Source organism: Oncorhynchus masou, chromosome 18 (genome assembly GCF_036934945.1).
Source record: "Oncorhynchus masou masou isolate Uvic2021 chromosome 18, UVic_Omas_1.1, whole genome shotgun sequence".
NCBI lineage: Eukaryota > Metazoa > Chordata > Actinopteri > Salmoniformes > Salmonidae > Oncorhynchus > Oncorhynchus masou.
The window spans coordinates 37552155-37570503 of NC_088229.1; the positions used below are offsets into that span (position 1 = coordinate 37552155).

Genomic DNA, 18349 nt, shown 5'->3' on the forward strand with positions numbered 1-18349 from the left:
CGATGTGGGTATTTCTACATTTGTCAACCAACGTTTATTCCTCAACTGCGACAGACAGCCAAGACAGCAAAGACACATTTTGTCATAGTGTTTTCTCGTCGTCCAGATTAAATTCCGCCCCCCTGGGCTAGTAACCCTCTTACTGTCACCTGCTGTCATGCTAGTGAGAGGTGGCTTATACTGAAGCCACAAGGAGGTTACTCCTTACAGTGGACAAATTCTGATCTACTTTAAGCCAATCAATCCGAGGTGGGAGGCACTCTCGTCTCGTGGTAACCATAGCGATAGGTCTATACATAGATTTGAGTACAGGATGGAGTCAAGATTGTAGATTGGGGACATACTGTCTAGATGTCCGGAAACCCAACAGACTATTATCTAAGGCAATTTATAAACGCAAACACCGGCCCACCAGCCAAATATTGATTATTAATTTGGACAGGATGATTGTCAATTTACACAGAACAAAAATCTAAACGCAACATGAGGTGATGGCAGCGGATTACTGGCATGACAATGGGCCTTAGGATCTCGGTAACGGTATCTCTGTGCATTCAAATTGCCATCGATAAAATGCAATTGTGTTCTTGGTCCGTAGCTTATGCCTGCCCATACCATAACCCCACCATGGGGCACTCTGTTCACAACGTTGACATCCGCAAACTTATCACCCACGCGACGCTGTACATGCTGTCTGCCATCTGCCCGGTAGAGTTGAAACCGGGATTCATCCATGAAGAGCACACTTCTCCAGCATGCCAGTGGCTATCGAAGGTAAGCATTGGCCCACTGAAGTCTGTTATGACGCCGAACTGCAGTCAGGCCAAGACCCTGGTGAGGAAGACAAGCACGCAGATGAGCGTCCCTGAGACTGTTTCTGATCGTTTGTGCAGAAATTCTTTGGTTGTGCAAACTCAGTTTCATCAGCTGTCCGGGTAGCTGGTCTCAAACGATCCCGCGGGTGAATAATCCGGATGTGGAGGTCCTGGGCTGGCATGGTTACACGTTGTCTGCGGTTGTGAGGCCGGTTGGACATACTGCCAAATTCTATAAAATAACAATGGAGTTTATAGTAGAGAAATGAACATTCAATTCTCTGGCAACAGCTCTGGTGGACATTTCTACAGTCAGCATGCCAATTACACACTCCCTCAAAACTTGAGACATCTGTGGCATTGTGTTGTGTGACAAAACTGCACATTTTATAGTGTTCTTTTATTGTCCCCAGCACTGTGTAATGAGCATGTTGTTTAATCAGCTTCATGATATGCCACACCTGTCAGGTGGATGGATTATCTTGGCAAAGGAGAAATGCTCACTAACAGGGATGTAAACAAATTTGTGCACAAACTTGGAGCGAAATAAGCTATTTGTGCGTATGGAACGTTTCTGGGATCTTTTATTTCAGCTCATGAAACGGGACCAACACTTTACATGTTGAGTTTATATTGTGCCTGTCGTTTTCCCCCGCTAACGTTACGAGTAACTTCATCCATTTGCCAACTGTTGCATTTATTATAATTGTTTTAAAAACAGTTTAACAATGTTGATGACCGTTGCAGGTTAAATATGACAATATTTTTGTTTAACGTAATTAGAGGAATTTAAACAGCAATAGTTATTGTTACTCCTCCAGGTATGCATGTTTGAATGGATGCAAGCTGATATTGCGCGCTGAACGCCTATTCTGATGTGAGGCAATTAGTATCCAACCATGTCAATCTTGAATGGATGCTCTCCTGTTGTATTGGTAACATTAAACTGGCTTTGTCTCACTTTCCTTGCCTGTCTATCAAATGACCCCCTCCCCCCCTCCACAAATGTTATAATTCCCTGGGGAATCATTAAACATGCAATGTGTAGAGATAAGCTTACCAGGATACTGTTGGATGGGGCCAGTGAAATGCTATGTGGGGGTGTGGTGTAATAGATCTGTAGCTATGTGAATATTAGAAATCCAAGATGGCTCCTCTCAGCCCCGCCTCCAATTACGACCTGAAAGAAGGGAGTCGGTCAAGTTTCAGGTGGTGTGTGCACACGCCTCTGTGTGCGTGCACGGTCCACAACCTGTCTGCAATGAGCTGGGTTTAAGTCTATTAAAAATGTGTCTCTCTATGCCGCAGTCTGACTGATAGTCTTTATACTAGACCTGGGTTCAAATACTATTTGAAAATGCTTTATCCTGTCTTGAGTGCCAGATGGGCAGGGTTTGCAGTTTTGCAATTACTCTATTGGTTACCTTGCACCAGGCAAGCTCAATCAAGCCCAGATAATACATTTGAAATTATTTCAAATAGAATTCGAAGCCTAGTCTGCTCTATACAATATTCATTTCCAGCACCACCTCAACATCAATGTATGTGAAAATGGCAATGCCTATTGATAATTGGTTAAAATCCCATGATGCATACCGACATAATTGGAAATACTTATCTTCCTGTATCTTGTTTTACTACAATATATAGAAAGGTGCTGTTTTCACATGTTGATGTTGGGGTGGTGCTGGAGATGAAGTTGATGCTGAATCTAATTTATGCTTAATCCCATCAGGTGTGTCACCTTTGTGAGCTCCATCATAGAAACAAGAAAGGATGGGAAAGTCTCAGTTCCTGGGAGGCTAAAGGGATGACTATAGTAGTGGAGTTGGAGACGGGCAGGGACAGTGTTACCAGTGGGGCCCCATTATGACAGATGTTGGCTCCTGTGTGTTTGGTCCTCTGCAGGTGGACGAGGAGGCGGCGCGCCTGGCATCCATGCCAGCGTGGCGGAGGGACATCATGAAGAAAAAGCTTGATGAAGAGAAGTGAGTGAGAGACGGCGCCACCCCGTCCCATTCCTCCAATCAGGAGCCCTCGGGGTCTCCACTGTCACTCTGCTCTCTGATTTGTCCTCACTTCTGTCAATTTCTCTGGTTGTTTATGTCTGTCTGGTTAATGCTTTATTTCTTTTTTTCTGTCTTTTCCCCACCTCAAGTTCAGTTGGGTGGGTTGATTCTAAAATTTGCAAGTCATGTAGATCCTGAAATGTTTAGAGTATATAGCTAGCTACCTACTATAACCGCTATGCATTCTTTCCTGTAGTCATTAAGTAATGTAACATTTTGAATGCCATGGATTAATACTGTAATTACTTAAATTCCCCATTGTGCTTATCTTCTCCGGGACGTGCAGGGAGCAAAAAAGGTAAGAAATAAACATTTGTTATTATCATTGATGCCATATGGCATTTTTGGTTTCACATCATTGCTGATTGTTGATCAGAGTTAGTTCACTAACTCATCAATCCTGCTCCATGAAATACCATACATGCATTAAAGATATGGTTAAAACATCCACGAGGCATAAGTCTATTTACCTGGTATGTATTTATACATTACACAGTAACGTTGGTTTACCAGGTAGTTACCAGAAGTACCAAAAGTATCCATTGTTACCAGACCTGTGTGAAATACTTGAGCTGTGCTTGATTTGGTACAATGGAATAGTCCCAAACTCCCAGCTAATTCAAGAACACCTCAAATACTTCAATATAACTTGTTGTTTTTGACCTAGGTCTGATTATGATCTGGCCTGAAATTCAGAACCTGTTTTGTGCTTACATGCTACTCCTTGTACTCTGTGTCATTCCAAACATGGCAAGGAGTATATTGATAGCTAAACAGACTGCTAAATGTGACCTTGTTATTCATACAACAGGGCCAAACCGAGCGAGCTGTACTGGGCTGGCCTGGTTACACATCTACCATAGTTTCTGGAACTGAGCTGGGAAGGACAGTGTAAAAAATAAAATATCAGAGCAATCACAGTACGGTTCGTTTTGGTTCTATAGTGTGACTCAGGCAATTGTTTCTTAATACCAGCTGAAACAGGACTGTGAAAGGAAATGTTACCAGTGACAGTGACTTGTTATGGTACACAAGCATTGAATCATACTGACACCTTGTATTCTCCTCTCATTGGTGCACTTAGAAAAGAGGAGGAGCGAGCAAAGAAGGAGAAGGAGAGCGAGGAGAAGACGGAGCAGGAGCGACTACGGACCCTGGGTTACGACGAGAGCAAACTGGCGCCATGGCAACGGCAGATCATCCTAAAGAAAGGAGACATAGCGAAACCGTAGACAGCCCTTCTCCATGGCACCCCCAGGTCCTTGCCCACATCAACCTCCCTGTCCAACCCTCTGCACCTTCATTGTAAACCCCCCCAACCCAACTACCATGAAGACCCTAATTCTTGAATCATATACACTAGCTTACTTTACATCAAGTTGTTTAACATCACACTTTGTAGAAAGTTCCCACACATTACCGTACACTACCACAACCTTGCTCAATGTTGGGCTCTCTTGTGGGGCATTGTGGGAAAAGTAGTTTTTTACTGTGGTGATTACATCTGTCATGGCTAAATGTCCAGCCATTTTTCCTAAATGTCATCTGTTTTCCTTTCATCTGCCACACCCACTACTTACATTGATAACTGAGCTCTGTAGGCTACTGTATGTTTGCTTTTAGTATGGAAAGTGTCATGGTCAACGTAATAAGCAACAGCTTGTTAAACATAACCTCCACTAAAGTGTAATTCAGAGTGCAATGACGCATCGATGCAATAGTCCGGCATCCCATTGTGACATAGCTACGAGGCTCTGAGGCCACCGTCCGCGGGGGACGTAGAGCCCAAATGCGCACCTCCCCCATAATTCCCAACCAACGCGGCTCGTCGTACACATCCTCTATTCATTTGAATGTGTTGATAGTTGGAGAAATTGCTTGAGCTGTGCTGAGAATTTGAAATGGAGGAAAGCCAACGGTCCAATATTCTAGAACACTGCTGTGCGTACACATACACGTTTTGGACTCCGATAGATGCTTAAGACTTAAATATTTGTTTTCCTATGACAGCAGGCATTTCTATACTGCGTGTATCCTAATCTGCATTTAATGCACAAAGACATGGAATCAGGCCATTCTACGTAAGGATGCTATTTCTCACCGAGCCCATCTGAACTGCAGAGATATTATTGAAACAGATGGGAAATTGATAGAGGTCCCTCCTTTACATGTTGTAATTTTTTTCAGTGGACATGAATATCATGGTTTTTAACTGCAACCATAAACATTTTAAAAATGGGTTTAATTTTGCTAGTTCTGGAAAGCGTAATTTAAGCAACGTATCATCTTAAATGAATAATTAATACATTGAGCATATAACCTTTTTTTATTTTTTCAATGAATGTCGCTAAATGTTAAGTTATTGTGATCATGGTGAATTGTTTGTGTCTTGCATATTGTGTCTTATGGATGTCATCATTGTCTGTGTTGTCAAAACAAAAGCACGCCTCTTGTTATCCAAGAGAATTGAACACCCCAGACCACATTTCACAACCACGCCAAGAAATATCCATGCAACTTTGAAAAAATACTATTTAGCAAATCTCTTGAGTTCAACAAGCAAACATGTTTTTTTTTTTAAAGTGATCTGGAAAATATTAGGGGCACAATCGTAACAGAAGTCTGACCAGCAAACTGAATGTTGCAAAAGTCCCCAAAATACATCAGTGACTCCTGTCCTGTGACCTATATCTGGTTTGCCCCAGTAAACCTTGGAAGTTAATATTTTATGAGCAGATCCCTTTACTAGAGGAGAATGTTCTCTCTCCCCCTCCCTCTCTCTCCTCTGTGTGTGTGTCTGAGAAACACAAGTCCTTGTGGATGCCCTTATTCTTTGTGTGTTCTCCGGCTAAAATTAAACACTCCTTCAATTATGTTGCTGTGTATAATACCATTATGTGGATCACAGGAAAATGTTGTCTTTCTATTCTTTCTCATTGTTTTCCTATTCACCTACATTATTATTTTCAATCCACCTACAGGTTTTAATTTAGGCAAATTGTGTTTTTTTTTGTTGCCAGGGGACCAAACTAAAGGTAACTCGGGCATCATCTTTCTCAGAAATGACCATAGACGCATTGTAGGTTTTATAGGTTGGTAGACTGTGCACTGTAGTTGTTGTGGCTAGAGTTGTTGGACCTCAGAAATGTGCCAGATGTGTCTTTCTGAATGTGTATATAACAAATATATGGGAACCCCTCAATGTCAGAAAATGTGCTGTAGGTTTACTTTGTATATTTTGGGTGTATCAAACATATACATTACATACATAATATATTAGGAAGTGCATGGTCCTTTGTTGAGAAATCATTTGGAAATATTCAATTCATTGGATGCCATATTGATGTTGAAATTTAAAACTATGTAAACGTCATTGCCATTAGAAGATTTTCTATACATAAATACTGTATATAGTAACCCTCAATACTTGTTTCATTGTTCCAAAATTGCATGATATTACAGTTCTCAGCCTTGCTTACATAGATTATTGCTTCATTAATGTAAAACTATATTTTCAGACTGTCAAATGGAATTAAATAAATAAATGACAATTTACTGCAATCGTTGATCTTTTTCAGTTGATTCTCTACCACTGCCTTGCACAGGGTAGCCTAATGGTTAGAGTGTTGGCCTAGTAACCGGAAGGTTGCGAGTTCAAACCCCCGAGCTGACAAGGTACAAATCTGTCGTTCTGCCCCTGAACAGGCAGTTAACCCAGTGTTCCCAGGCCGTCATTGAAAATAAGAATTTGTTCTTAACTGACTTGCCTGGTTAAATAAAGGTAAAATAAAAAAAAAAAACATGTAATATAGCTGTAAACACACTAGATGGCACCCCAGTCATATAGCAAACTCTTCACCAGAACAGGGGAGACTTTTATCCTGGAGTTGGCCCCTAGAGCAGGGGACCATAGGGGTTATATAAGGGTCTGTAGGCTTACTAGTCAGTCAAAACATACAACAATCTGTGCGATTTTCAGTCGTTCATTGGCCATTTCAACTAATGAAAATATCAATTTACGTTATAAGAATGTGATTTACAGTATTATAATACTTCCCCATCATAATACCAAAAATGAGAATCTACTCCATTGTTTTGGTTGCCATAAGAGATCTGTAAACACATTATGGATAGCTTCAAAACAGGTGGTAAATAATGTTGTCATGCAATATAACTTTTAGCACAGAGACTGCTATTTCAAGTGGAATTTGAGTTTGAAAATGTAATGAAATGCACCTTGTAGGGCAGGCTAAACCCTATTGCTCTTTTGTTTATGTAGGTTTATTGGTGGGCCATAATTTATGGGTAGACTAAACAAGCTAATTTGTAATTAATGTTGTAATTGTTTTTCTCTCAATTTAATTCACTGACAAATTAAATTAAATTTCAAAGGGATAATCTATCAATTCAGTTACATTACAATGGCTTCATATTTAACAAATGCTTCTTTGGAAAATATTCTCGCTGTTTTGACAGCAGATTTAAGGTCGCGTTCACCTGCTCAGACGTTGCAAGCGTCAATCAACGTTTGCGTGTTACGTTATAGACTGTGTCATCCACTGACAGATTGCTCTAACATATATGGTTAGCTAATACTTAAAATACCTATCCAGGCATTGTAAGATCTGGTATGCTTCAGCAACGTCTGGGCAGAGGAACGCGCCCTCACACACCTGTAGTGACGTTGCATGCACAGATTGATGGGCTCTGTTATATATGCAAACTGAGGAGGAAGAGAAGGAAAAGCAGTCTACACGAAAGGGAGTCAATTTAGCCTACTTTTTTTTTTTTTTAATTCCGCGACTGTTTTGCTGGACACATGCACGATAAATAACACGTAGTTGTTTGGAAGATGACCATTTTTTTTAGTTGGACAGGTACAGTAGTACTACATTTATAAATCGTTTTTAATTGCTTTTAGTTTAGAGCTGTCGTGGACAGTGTGAGTGCGCGACGCTCACATTCCTTTCTAATCAACTTATAAACGGTGAAGTTTTCAGGAGGTGCACCCACCGTGCGTAGGCTATTGTTTTATTGAAATTATGAACATAAAACACATGTGATAAATGGGTTTGTTACAAATACTGCATCGATACACCTATTCGTAGTTTTGTCCCTACAACGTTGTCTTTGCAAATTATAGGCTAGCTACCATATTGAGATCCCATAGCCTACAGCAAACTACGCGTATTTACCATATTTTCATTCAAACTTTTTTTTAAAGTGTACAGTCATTATGATTTATAAACCTACAGTTACACAATCTACCTGTGTGATAGATTTGGGTGATGCTTGGCTGCAGTGAAAGTCGTTTTTCCCTCAAGGCTATATATGCGTCTGTAAAGTAGTCTACTAGGTTTATTACAAACTGTTATAAATGCAGTTCAGTCAGTTCACAGATTTGTGTTGGGGGTATGTAGAGGGTATGCGTGAGCGGTGAGTCATGGGTTGATTGCTATGTTATTCCGTTGGGAACGGGCACAGTTAAAGTTGCAATATGTAACTTTTTGGGCGACAAGACCAAATTCACAGAATTGTTAGTTATAGATCTACCATTTTACTTGAAAGCAAGTCTAAGAAGCGGTAGATCTATTCTGTCCTATTTCTATGCTTACCATTCTTACGTTTTTTGTTTTTGCATCTTTTTTACTTTCGGTTTCAAACGGCTGAAAATATAATTCACAGCGGTTTAGATTGTGACAAAATAAACTAATTATTGTACCAACTGAAATTAGGCGAACTATTGGCGTTTTAGCAACCAGGAAATGGCGGAGCGATAGAACAATAACACAGATATTTCACCTGATATATAAATGTGAAGCATCTGCTTGGCGTTTCCACTCACTACCAAATATGGTAGTGAGAGAACCCCAGTCTCCGGTCGTCGGAGAAGATGGACGGAGATTCATTTTGGCCGACATTCTGCGAACAATGAAACATTTGATCTCCGTACAAATCTGCTTTGAACAGAGTGGACTACTTTTTGTAGACTTTACCCGTTGCCGAAGTTCTACAAAATCGCAACGTTTAGAAGGAATCCAAAGGCGAATTGAGTTATTCCACACATGCACTTTACACAGTAGGCGTTCCGAACGGAAATATGCAGATGCATGTTAGGACGGGCCAATCTTGATTAAATAACATAGAAAAACTATTTTTGCGCAGTATTAATTTACCATCCTTACAAACCACTTAATGTAAATGTACATTACTGTACTGTATAGGTTTGTACCTGTAGACTTTCCATCGCCATGAAGAAAAACAATGCACAATACAGTAATTGAGAACATTGAAACATCAAATGGTATGTAATGGATCATGTAGCTCAGTTGGTAGAGCATGGTGCTTGCAGTGCCAGAGTTGTGGGTTCGAGTCCCATGGGGGACCAGTATGGAAATGTATGCACTCACTACTGTAAATTACTCAGGATAAGAGTGCCTACTGACATGGAGAAGGAATGAATAGACCATTTCAGTTTTCACATAAGTTGGATTTGCAAAGTGTCAAACTGGAAAATGTATAGTAATTTTATATTCCACAAGTATTATCAGATTAACTGTTTTGTAGAGATAATTATAAGACTCCAGTTACAAATGCTGGAAAACACTCATTCATTTAGTTTAGTTTTTTTTAAAGCACAAAAGTACTGCACTGGGCCTTTTACTAGACCTGTATTAGTGGACCGATATAGAAGTCTTCAATGCAGGCAATTTTCAGCATCCCCTCGCCCCAAATCACTGCACCCCCATTCCCAACTGCTTCCCGTGGCTATGTTGCCATCATTGGTCATTCTAAAAAAAAAAATGTTGTAGAAAACTAATTAATCTTTATCCAATCAGAGTATCAAGCCAATGACATATTTTCCAAATGCTGCTGTAACCACGTGTGTTCTGGCTCTGACCCAACCTATTGGTTTCTGGGAACAAACAGAACTGTTCATGTGTTTGTTCTAGAAGTTGTTGGGGTGGTACTCAGATGGGTAGTGCTATCTGGAATTCTTGGGACATGCCTACCCTAAACCCTACCCAAACTTTAACCCTTACCTAATCCCAACGTTAACCCATAGGTAACCATTTTACACTGAAAAAAAAATATATAATATATATATATATATATTCTATACCTTCTAAAGCTTATATCTCTCAAATTTTGTGCACAAATTTGTTTACATCTGTTCGTGAGCGTTTGTCCTTTCCCAAGATAATCCAATCAACCTGCTAGGTGCGGCATATCAAGAAGCTGATTAAACAGCATGATCATTACACAGGTGCAGCTTGTGCTGGGGACAATAAAAGGCTAATAAAATGTGCAGTTTTGTCACAACACAATACCACAGATGTCTCAAGTCCAACCGCAAACCACATGTAACTACACCAGCCCAGGACCTTCACCTGCGGGATCATCTGAGGGTTTGCACAACTGAGTATTTTCTGCTCAAACTGTCTAAGGGAAGCTCATCTGCGTGCTTTTCGTCCTCATCAGTCTTGAACTGACTGCAGTTTGGTGTCTTAACTGACTTCAGTGGGCAAATGCTCACCATCGATTGCCACTGGAACCCTGGAGAAGTGTGCTCTTCATGGATGAACCCCGGTTTCAACTGTACCGGGCAGATGGCAAACAGCATGTATGGGTGAGCGGTTTGCTGATGTCAACAGAATGCCCCAGGGTAGAGTTATGGTATGGGCAGCCATAAGCTACGGACAACGAACACAATTGCATTTTATATATAGAAATTTGAAAGTGCAGAGATACTGCTACGAGATCCTGAGTCCCATTGTCGTGCCATTCATTTGCCGCCATCACCTCATGCACGGCCCCATGACGCAAGGATCTGTAGGCAATTCCTGAAAGCTGAAAATGTCCCAGTTCCTCCATGGCCTGCATACTCACCAGACATGTTACCCATTTGAGCATGTTTGTGAGGCTCTGGATTGATGTGTAAGATAACGTGTTCCAGTTCCCGCCAATATCCAGCAACTTCACACAGCCATTGAAGAGTGGGACAACATTCCACAGGCCACAATCAACAGCCTGATCAACTCTATGCGAAGGAGATGTTTCGCACTGCATAAGTAAAATGGAGGTCACACCAGATACTGACTTATTTTCTGATCCATGGCCCTACCTTAAGGTACAGTGCATTCGGAAGTATTCAGACCCCTTTTTTAACATTTTGTTAAGTTATAGCCTTATTCTGAAATTGATTAAATTATTATTTTCCCCTTCCTCAATACACCATAATGACAAAGTGAAAACAGGTTTTAGAGTTTTTGCACATTTAAACAAACAGATACCTTATTTACGTAACTATTCAGATTTTTTGCTATGGGACTTGAAATTGAGCTCGGGTGCATCCTGTTTCCGTTGATCATCTTTGAGATGTTTCCACAACTTGATTGGAGTCCATCTGTGGTAAATTCAATTGATTAGACAGGGTTTTTAAAGGCACACACCTGTCTATATAAAGATCCCACAGTTGACAGTGCATGTCAGAGAAAAACCAAGCCATGAGGTTGACGGAATTGTCTGTAGAGCTCAGAGACAGGATTGTGCCAAGGCCCAGATCTGGGCAAGGTACCAAAACATTTCTGCAGCATTGAAGAATAGTGGCCTCCATCATTCTTAAATGGAAGAGGTGGTTCCAAACTGACTCTTCCTAGAGCTGAGCAATCGGGGATGAAGGCCTTGGTCAGGGAGGTGACCAAGAACCTGATGGTCACTATGACAGAGTTCCTCTGTGGAGATGGGAGAACCTTCCAGAAGGACAACAATCTCTGTAGCTCTGTAGCACTCTACCAATCAGCCTTTTATGGTAGAGTGGCCAGACGGAAGCCACTCCTCAGTAAAAGGTACATGAAAGCCTGCTTGGAGTTTGCCAAAAGGCCCCCTAAAGAACTGACCATGAGAAACAAGATTCTCTGGTCTGATAAAACCAAGATTGAAGTCTTTGGCCTGAATGCCAAATGTCACTTCTGGAGGAAACCTGGCACCATCCCTACGGTGAAGCATGGTGGTGGCAGCATCATGCTGTGGGGATGTTTTTCAGTTGCAGGGACTAGGAGGCTATTCGGGATCAAGGCAAAGATATCTTTGATGATAACTTGCTCCAGAGCGCTCAGGACCTCAGACTTGGGTGAAGGTTCACCTTCAGACAGGGCAATGGCCCTAAGTACACAGCCAAGACAGCACAGGAGTGGCTTTGGTACAAGTTTCTGAATGTCATTGAGTGGCCCAGCCAGAGCCCAGACTTGAACCCGATCGAACATCTCTGGAGAGACCTGAAAATGGCTGTGCAGCGACACTCCCCATCTAATCTGACCGAGCTTGAGTGTATCTGCAAAAAATAACGGGAGAAACTCCCCAAATACAGGTGTGCCAAGCTTGTAGCGTCATACCCAAGAAGTCTCGAGGCTGTAATTGCTGCCAAAGGTGCTTCTACAAAGTACTGAGTAAAGGGTCTGAATTTGCAAACATTTCTAAACCTGTTTTTGCTTTGTCATTATGGGGTATTGTGTGTAGATTGAGGGGAATTCAAAATAAACATTTTTAGAATAAGGCTAATGAAACAATGTGGAAGAAGTCACTGTCTGAATACTTACCGAATGCACTGTACAAACTAACTCAGTAAATCTTTGCAATTGTTTTCATATTGCTTTTTATATTTTTGTTCAGTGTGCACTTTTAAACTTTCAATGTGGTAGGGACGTCCCAAGGACCCTACTTAGATCCAGACTCATTGCGGAGAAGGAACTAATGTCCATGGTAGTGGCGTAGAGTTTGGGTAGCCAGGGAACATTGGTTGGCTAGTTGTCTGGCATTTGTGCGGGAAATTCAAAGCAGGACATTCACTTTCAAAGCATTATCTATTTCCACCCATAATTACCACATTCCACAGAGTTTGTAATCTTTGAGACATAGTGAAACAAATTTTTATAGTTTCATTCAATTGCAAAACTTAAATCCCCTACCTGGCTCCAGTTGACATTCCTGTATTTGTCCCAACAGTCTCTATGCTGCTATGGTAGCCTTTTGCTGATGCTGCAGAGAGAACCAAGCTCTCAGGCAGGCAAACGTTGAACCACCGGGACCACGGACGAGGAATGTCCAACAGACAATCAGACGGGTCCATGGGTGACCAGACCTCCCTCCTGCTGGAGCAACGCTTCTCTTCCGACCTGCAGCTGGACTGTGACTCACTGGACAACCACCGTGGCCAACCGCAGGGCTCGCCCACGTCCCAGGCCGAGCCCCCATTGGCCGACGGCTCTATGGGGCGGAAGCCGGTGGTCCTGAGTACTCAGAGTGCGGCGGCGCGGAAGCTGGGCACCCAGCAGCTAATCCCCAAGAGTCTGGCGGTGACCAGTCGGCCCAGTAAGCCCCGCCACCACACCACCGTGGTCACCTTCCCCTTGGGTCTGGAGGCCGACTCCACCACCTCCTCCTCCAGGAGCCGTCACTCTGCCATGGAGCCTGATGCATCCTGGGAGGACTACGACAGTGACGGGAATGGATTCGCATCGAGGAGGAACCGCAGGAACCAGTCGTACCGGGTGGCGGTGACCAGCCCTGACATGGAAGCCATTGCTGTGAACAACGGGGGCGCGAACACACTCATGCCTGTAAAGGAGGACAGCAGAGCCTCCAGCCCAGGGCCGGCACACCTTCCCGGACGCAAGGCAAGTGTGAGCATGTCGCTGGATGAATTTCACCTAGCCCCCTGCTATCCCCTAGCGGTAGGCAACCCTGGTCCTGGTGTTCCTCAGGCACTTTGTTTAAGATTGCACATGTTTGCTTTAGACTTGGGAGACCAGGTCTGTTGGCTATTGTCAATCATTGAATCTGTGGTAGGAAACTTCTGTGGTTCTGGAAAGGATAGTTGTATTGGACACCTCACTCCTCAGTGTGTCTATTCAACAACCTAGCTGTCTTGAGTCATTAGTGCCAAAGTGCTGGTGATAAGTCCCTAAGTTAGAAGCCATCTTTTTAGTTAGCGAGGTCAAATTTCCAAGACCGCTTCCCGTGCATAAACTGTTAGTGCAGGACTTCCTCGACTGACAACCCTATGGTTTTTAACATTGAGCAAAACATACTGACCAAATTGAGAGGGCTCCATGTCCTTCTGTGGAGGCCCTCTTCCACATTCATTCCTCTGTGACAATGTTCCCCAACTGGTGGCATGTGGGCCAAATTTTTCCCGGGGCGGGCTATATTTTTTTAATATATATATTTTTTTGGGGGGGGGACAAGACTGTAAGAACACCAGCAAATCAGCTCCAAGTGATTTTATCTTTTGAAATATGTTTCAAAGTATTCCCACACATAATCGTGAGATATACTGTATGTGATTGTATACCAACGTAAGCGAGGTTTGAAATGATGTCTTAGCCAAATATTATATGTTTGGGCTTTATGCAGTCTGCAAATGATTTGTGATTATGTTCCCGGCCCCCTGATCATCCGCTCAAGAAGGGAATCATCCTGTGGCTGAATCGAGTTGATGATGCCTGTTCTATGATTAACTCATGTTTCCACCATCTCCTTTCTAGAGAACCTTGGGGAGAAAGAGGAACCAGAGGCACGGGGGCTCATTCAAAGACGGTACTTATGTGTCACTCCTTCCGGCTGACGGGGCTTTGCCCCTAGAGATACAGATGACTAGTCATGCCAGTGTATTTCTGCATAAGTTTGCAAAAGAGCAGAAACAGACTGGCACCCAGGCTAGCAGATGACAGGAAAAGATCAAATGACAAATGTTAGCCTCTTGGTTATTCAATACATTTTTTAAATATGGGAAAGTCGGGATTAATCAAAATCCAGTTAATGAATCCACAATTGCGCAATATTTCTTTCGAGTGAAGATTTGTCATTAATTTTCAATTCACTTCTTGAAGTTCAAATATAATTGGTTGACCCTCATTCCTGGTTAGCATGTGGCTTCATCCTGCAACGAGCCATTGTTTAGACAGATGGCTCGTTGCGGAAACTTCTGTAGCCTGGCGTCCTTGATCAACCAAATCTAAACTACTGCGTTTCACCAAAATAACATTAGAGGCATATCCAGTATTTCTAGGAACAATAATTATGATTTGTCGGGTTGAATGTGTCCTTCACTATCAAATAAGCATTTAAAACTCGTTTTTTTATCCAGGGTCTCCCATTTTCCACATGTAGAAGTGGGAGATACTCGTGTGCCTGTGTTCTAGAATGGACAATGGCATCCCACAGGCAGAAAATGGGGAAACCCTGGATAAAAACGTGTTTTAGACGCTTATTTTATAGCTAAGAAAATATTCAACCCGACAAATCGTAACTATTGCTCCTAGAGATACTGGATATTTCTCATTAAGTACGTTAACATGCACACTAATAATTCAATATTAAACTGACTATGGCAGAAGGCGGAGTATGGTATTAGTCATGTAAGCACCTTGATTCGCTTATCTTAATCACGTTAAGGTCATAAAGTAAACATGCCGATTTTTAAAGCACCTAGTTTTCTGAGCAATCTTTTGAATTATTAGGACATGGTACTGGAACGCTTAATCAGCTGTATATTTGATCTATGCACATGCCAGCACCGGTAGCGCAATCCTCGCTCTTGTGTGCAATTAAAGTGAGTGCGGAAAAACGTATATGCGTCTTAAAATTTGTATGTGAGAACTATGTCCCAACTCCAAATCAAATAGTCTTCGCAAAAATAACATGGTCATTGTGGCAGAAAGCTACTGTTTTGCATGTATCAGTAGCCTGATTTCAGATGTGCTATATACAGGCTTGTTAGGGAAATCGTTCTTCTTGCAAAGCATGTAACGTATATTAATCAGACTATCTACAATAATCGTATTATTGTGCATGTAACCATGGTGAATGTGTCAAATGAAGTGTTCTTAATGACAGTAAAGTGAGGACTTGAAGTTCTACAAACCTTTCAACATTTTCCATGTCAGTATCACATGACTACAAAAGCCATTTCAACATTTTCCATGTCAGTATCACATGACTACAAAAGCCATTTCAACATTGCATGGAACAATAAAGTTATTCCAATTCGTTTGTCTTGCCCGTAGATCCTCGGCTGTACCAGGAGATCACGGAGCGGGGGCTGCAGCCCACCACTATTGCGGATGATGATGACTTTGTCCACGTGGAGCCACCCGGGGAGGACCAGGCCATCGTGGTAAAGAGCTACAGGCCAGCGCAGGTGACCTGGAGCTCGCTACAACAGGTAAGCAGGGAGGAGCAGAGGGGTCTTCCAGGCCAGCGGGGACTGGTAGGGGCACAGATGTGGGATCCGAACCCTGACAGCAGATACCTGTGTGACTGTGCATCAACACTGAACTTCGGCGTGGATCATACGCTTTAAAGAAGGCAGTAAAAGGGATGGGTTTCTGAAATTTGAACCCAATCTTAATTGTTTTGTGGCTGTCTTAGAATTTTAATTAAAGCACTACAGAAAGCCTTGTGAAGTAAACAATGCATTTATTGCCTTTATGAAAATGTGGCCTAAACAACATCCTAAAATAACTTGCACTCTTCGATTCAACTTTCTCACAATATATCACTCAGACTTAAAATTAAAGATTTTAGGAACAGAACTGTTATTTTCCATTTAACTTTGTATACTTGCCTAGTTCCATAAAGACAAATATACCGTTTCAAATTACCACATATAAAGAGTGCTCTTAATTCCTACACCATTCACCCGATTTGGATGTAAAAGTCTGCACCTTCAGCTCATATTCATTATTTAATTTCAACTCCAATATGCTGTGGTGGACAGTTAAAACAATAACTTGGTCAATGTCCAAATATATATGGACCTGACTGTATGATGTAATGACAGCCAGTTTATGTACTAATCATTTTGCTGTAAACATCTTCCTCTATACCTCAGGTGAAGGATAACGACATTATTCAGATGATCTCTGCTGAGGAGCGGAAGCGACAGGAGGTAAGGGACTCTGAGTTTTGAGTTTACAGCAGGGTCTTTGAGAGTGCCTGCTCTGGGACTCTTCTATTGGTAGTCAGAACACACTATTGTCTAAATATCAAAGTCCACCCGGCCTGCTCTCTGTGTGCTAAATGCAGCCACTCCCTCCATTTGTTGGCTGCCTTAGTCCCTCCACTCCTGCTGGCTAACCCTGTAATGTCAATAGCACGATCACCCTTCTCAAAAGTCTTAGAAGCAGCTAGCTGAGCTCCAAACTAGATTTATCAGTGATACATCTTCTGTAAGGCAAATACGTATATTTTATTGCATTAAAGTGTCCTTTGGAAGCAACAACCATTGTAATGTACAGGCATGGCTCTCTATTGTGTATGAATTGTACATGGTCCATTCAAAATGGTAAAAGATGTGTAACATTTTGTTCCCATACAAGTTGGGAACACATAGTAGACGTCATTAAAATAAAGTTTTCTTCAAAATAGTTTCACCTTTCAGCGACCTTTTTGGTTTCCAAACAAGTGGCCTTTGCATCCCATTCACAATATTATTATCCCATTTAATCCTTTACACATCTTGTAAGGTTATTTCACTATAATAGTTAACTCTAGGGACGTGTCTGCGAATGAAACAAACAAAATGGTGATGCTACGTTCTCTATCATTGCTGCTGTTTGCTAATTATTGTCGTTAGCAGTATGCATCCAGTTGTATCTTTGAATGCTGAGCTGCTCAGACCTTTGTATATGTATACCACTATATTTGTAAAGACACTAAACAAAAATATAAATGCAACATGTAAAGTGTTGGTCCCATGTTTCATGAGCTGAAATAAAAAATCCCAGAAATTTTCCATGTACACAAATGCTTATTTCTCTCATTTTGTGCACAGATTTGTTTACATCCCTGTTAGTGAGCATTTTCTCCTTTGCCAAGATAATCCATGTGGCAAATCAAGCTGATTTAAATGGCATGATCATTACACAGGTGCACCTTGTGCCGGGGACAAAAGGTGCAGTTTTGTCACACAACACCATGCCACAGATGCCTCAAGTTGAGGGAGCGTGCAATTGGCATGCTGACTGCAGGAATGTCCACCAGAGCTGTTGCCAGATAATTTCATTTCTCTACCATAAGCTGCCTCCAACGTCATTTTAGAGACTTTGTCAGTACATCCAACCGGCCTCACAACCGCAGACCATGTGTAACCACGCCAGCCCAGGACTTCTACATCCAGCTTCTTCACCTGCGAGATTGTCTGAGACCAGCTACCCAGACAGCTGATGAAACTGGGGGTTTGCACAACCGAAGAAGTTCTGCACAAACTCAGAAACCGTCTCAGGGAAGCTCGTCATCCTCGCCAAGGTCTTGACCTGCCAGCAGTTTGGAGTCGTAACTGACTTCAGTGGGCAAATGCTCACCTTCGATGGCCACTGACACGCTGGACAAGTGTGCTCTTCTTGGATGAATCCCAGTTTCAACTGTACTTGTCAGATTGCAGACGGCATAAATGGCGTTGTG

General features: G+C 42.1%; 2 protein-coding genes across 3 annotated transcripts in view; both read left to right on the forward strand.

Annotated features, from left to right (window-relative positions):
* espn (espin) overlaps window positions 1-6439 on the forward strand; it is a 99285-nt gene extending 92846 nt beyond the window's left edge. The window contains exons 12-13 of one of the 2 annotated variants that reach the window (XM_064923181.1): window positions 2724-2803; window positions 3969-6439. In XM_064923181.1, the coding sequence (XP_064779253.1) occupies window positions 2724-2803; window positions 3969-4116 (228 nt within the window). In that variant the 3' untranslated portion in view covers window positions 4117-6439. Of the gene's footprint in view, window positions 1-2723; window positions 3866-3968 lie in introns of those variants that run through there. The other variant, XM_064923180.1, reaches the window with a different exon arrangement.
* A 1152-nt stretch (window positions 6440-7591) lies between these two features.
* Window positions 7592-18349, forward strand: part of arhgef16 (Rho guanine nucleotide exchange factor (GEF) 16) — a 35212-nt gene continuing 24454 nt past the window's right edge. Inside the window, exons 1-5 of the mRNA XM_064923183.1 lie at window positions 7592-7761; window positions 12890-13560; window positions 14431-14482; window positions 15952-16109; window positions 16779-16835. Of these exons, the coding sequence (XP_064779255.1) occupies window positions 12985-13560; window positions 14431-14482; window positions 15952-16109; window positions 16779-16835 (843 nt within the window). The 5' untranslated portion in view covers window positions 7592-7761; window positions 12890-12984. The remainder of the gene's footprint in view (window positions 7762-12889; window positions 13561-14430; window positions 14483-15951; window positions 16110-16778; window positions 16836-18349) is intronic.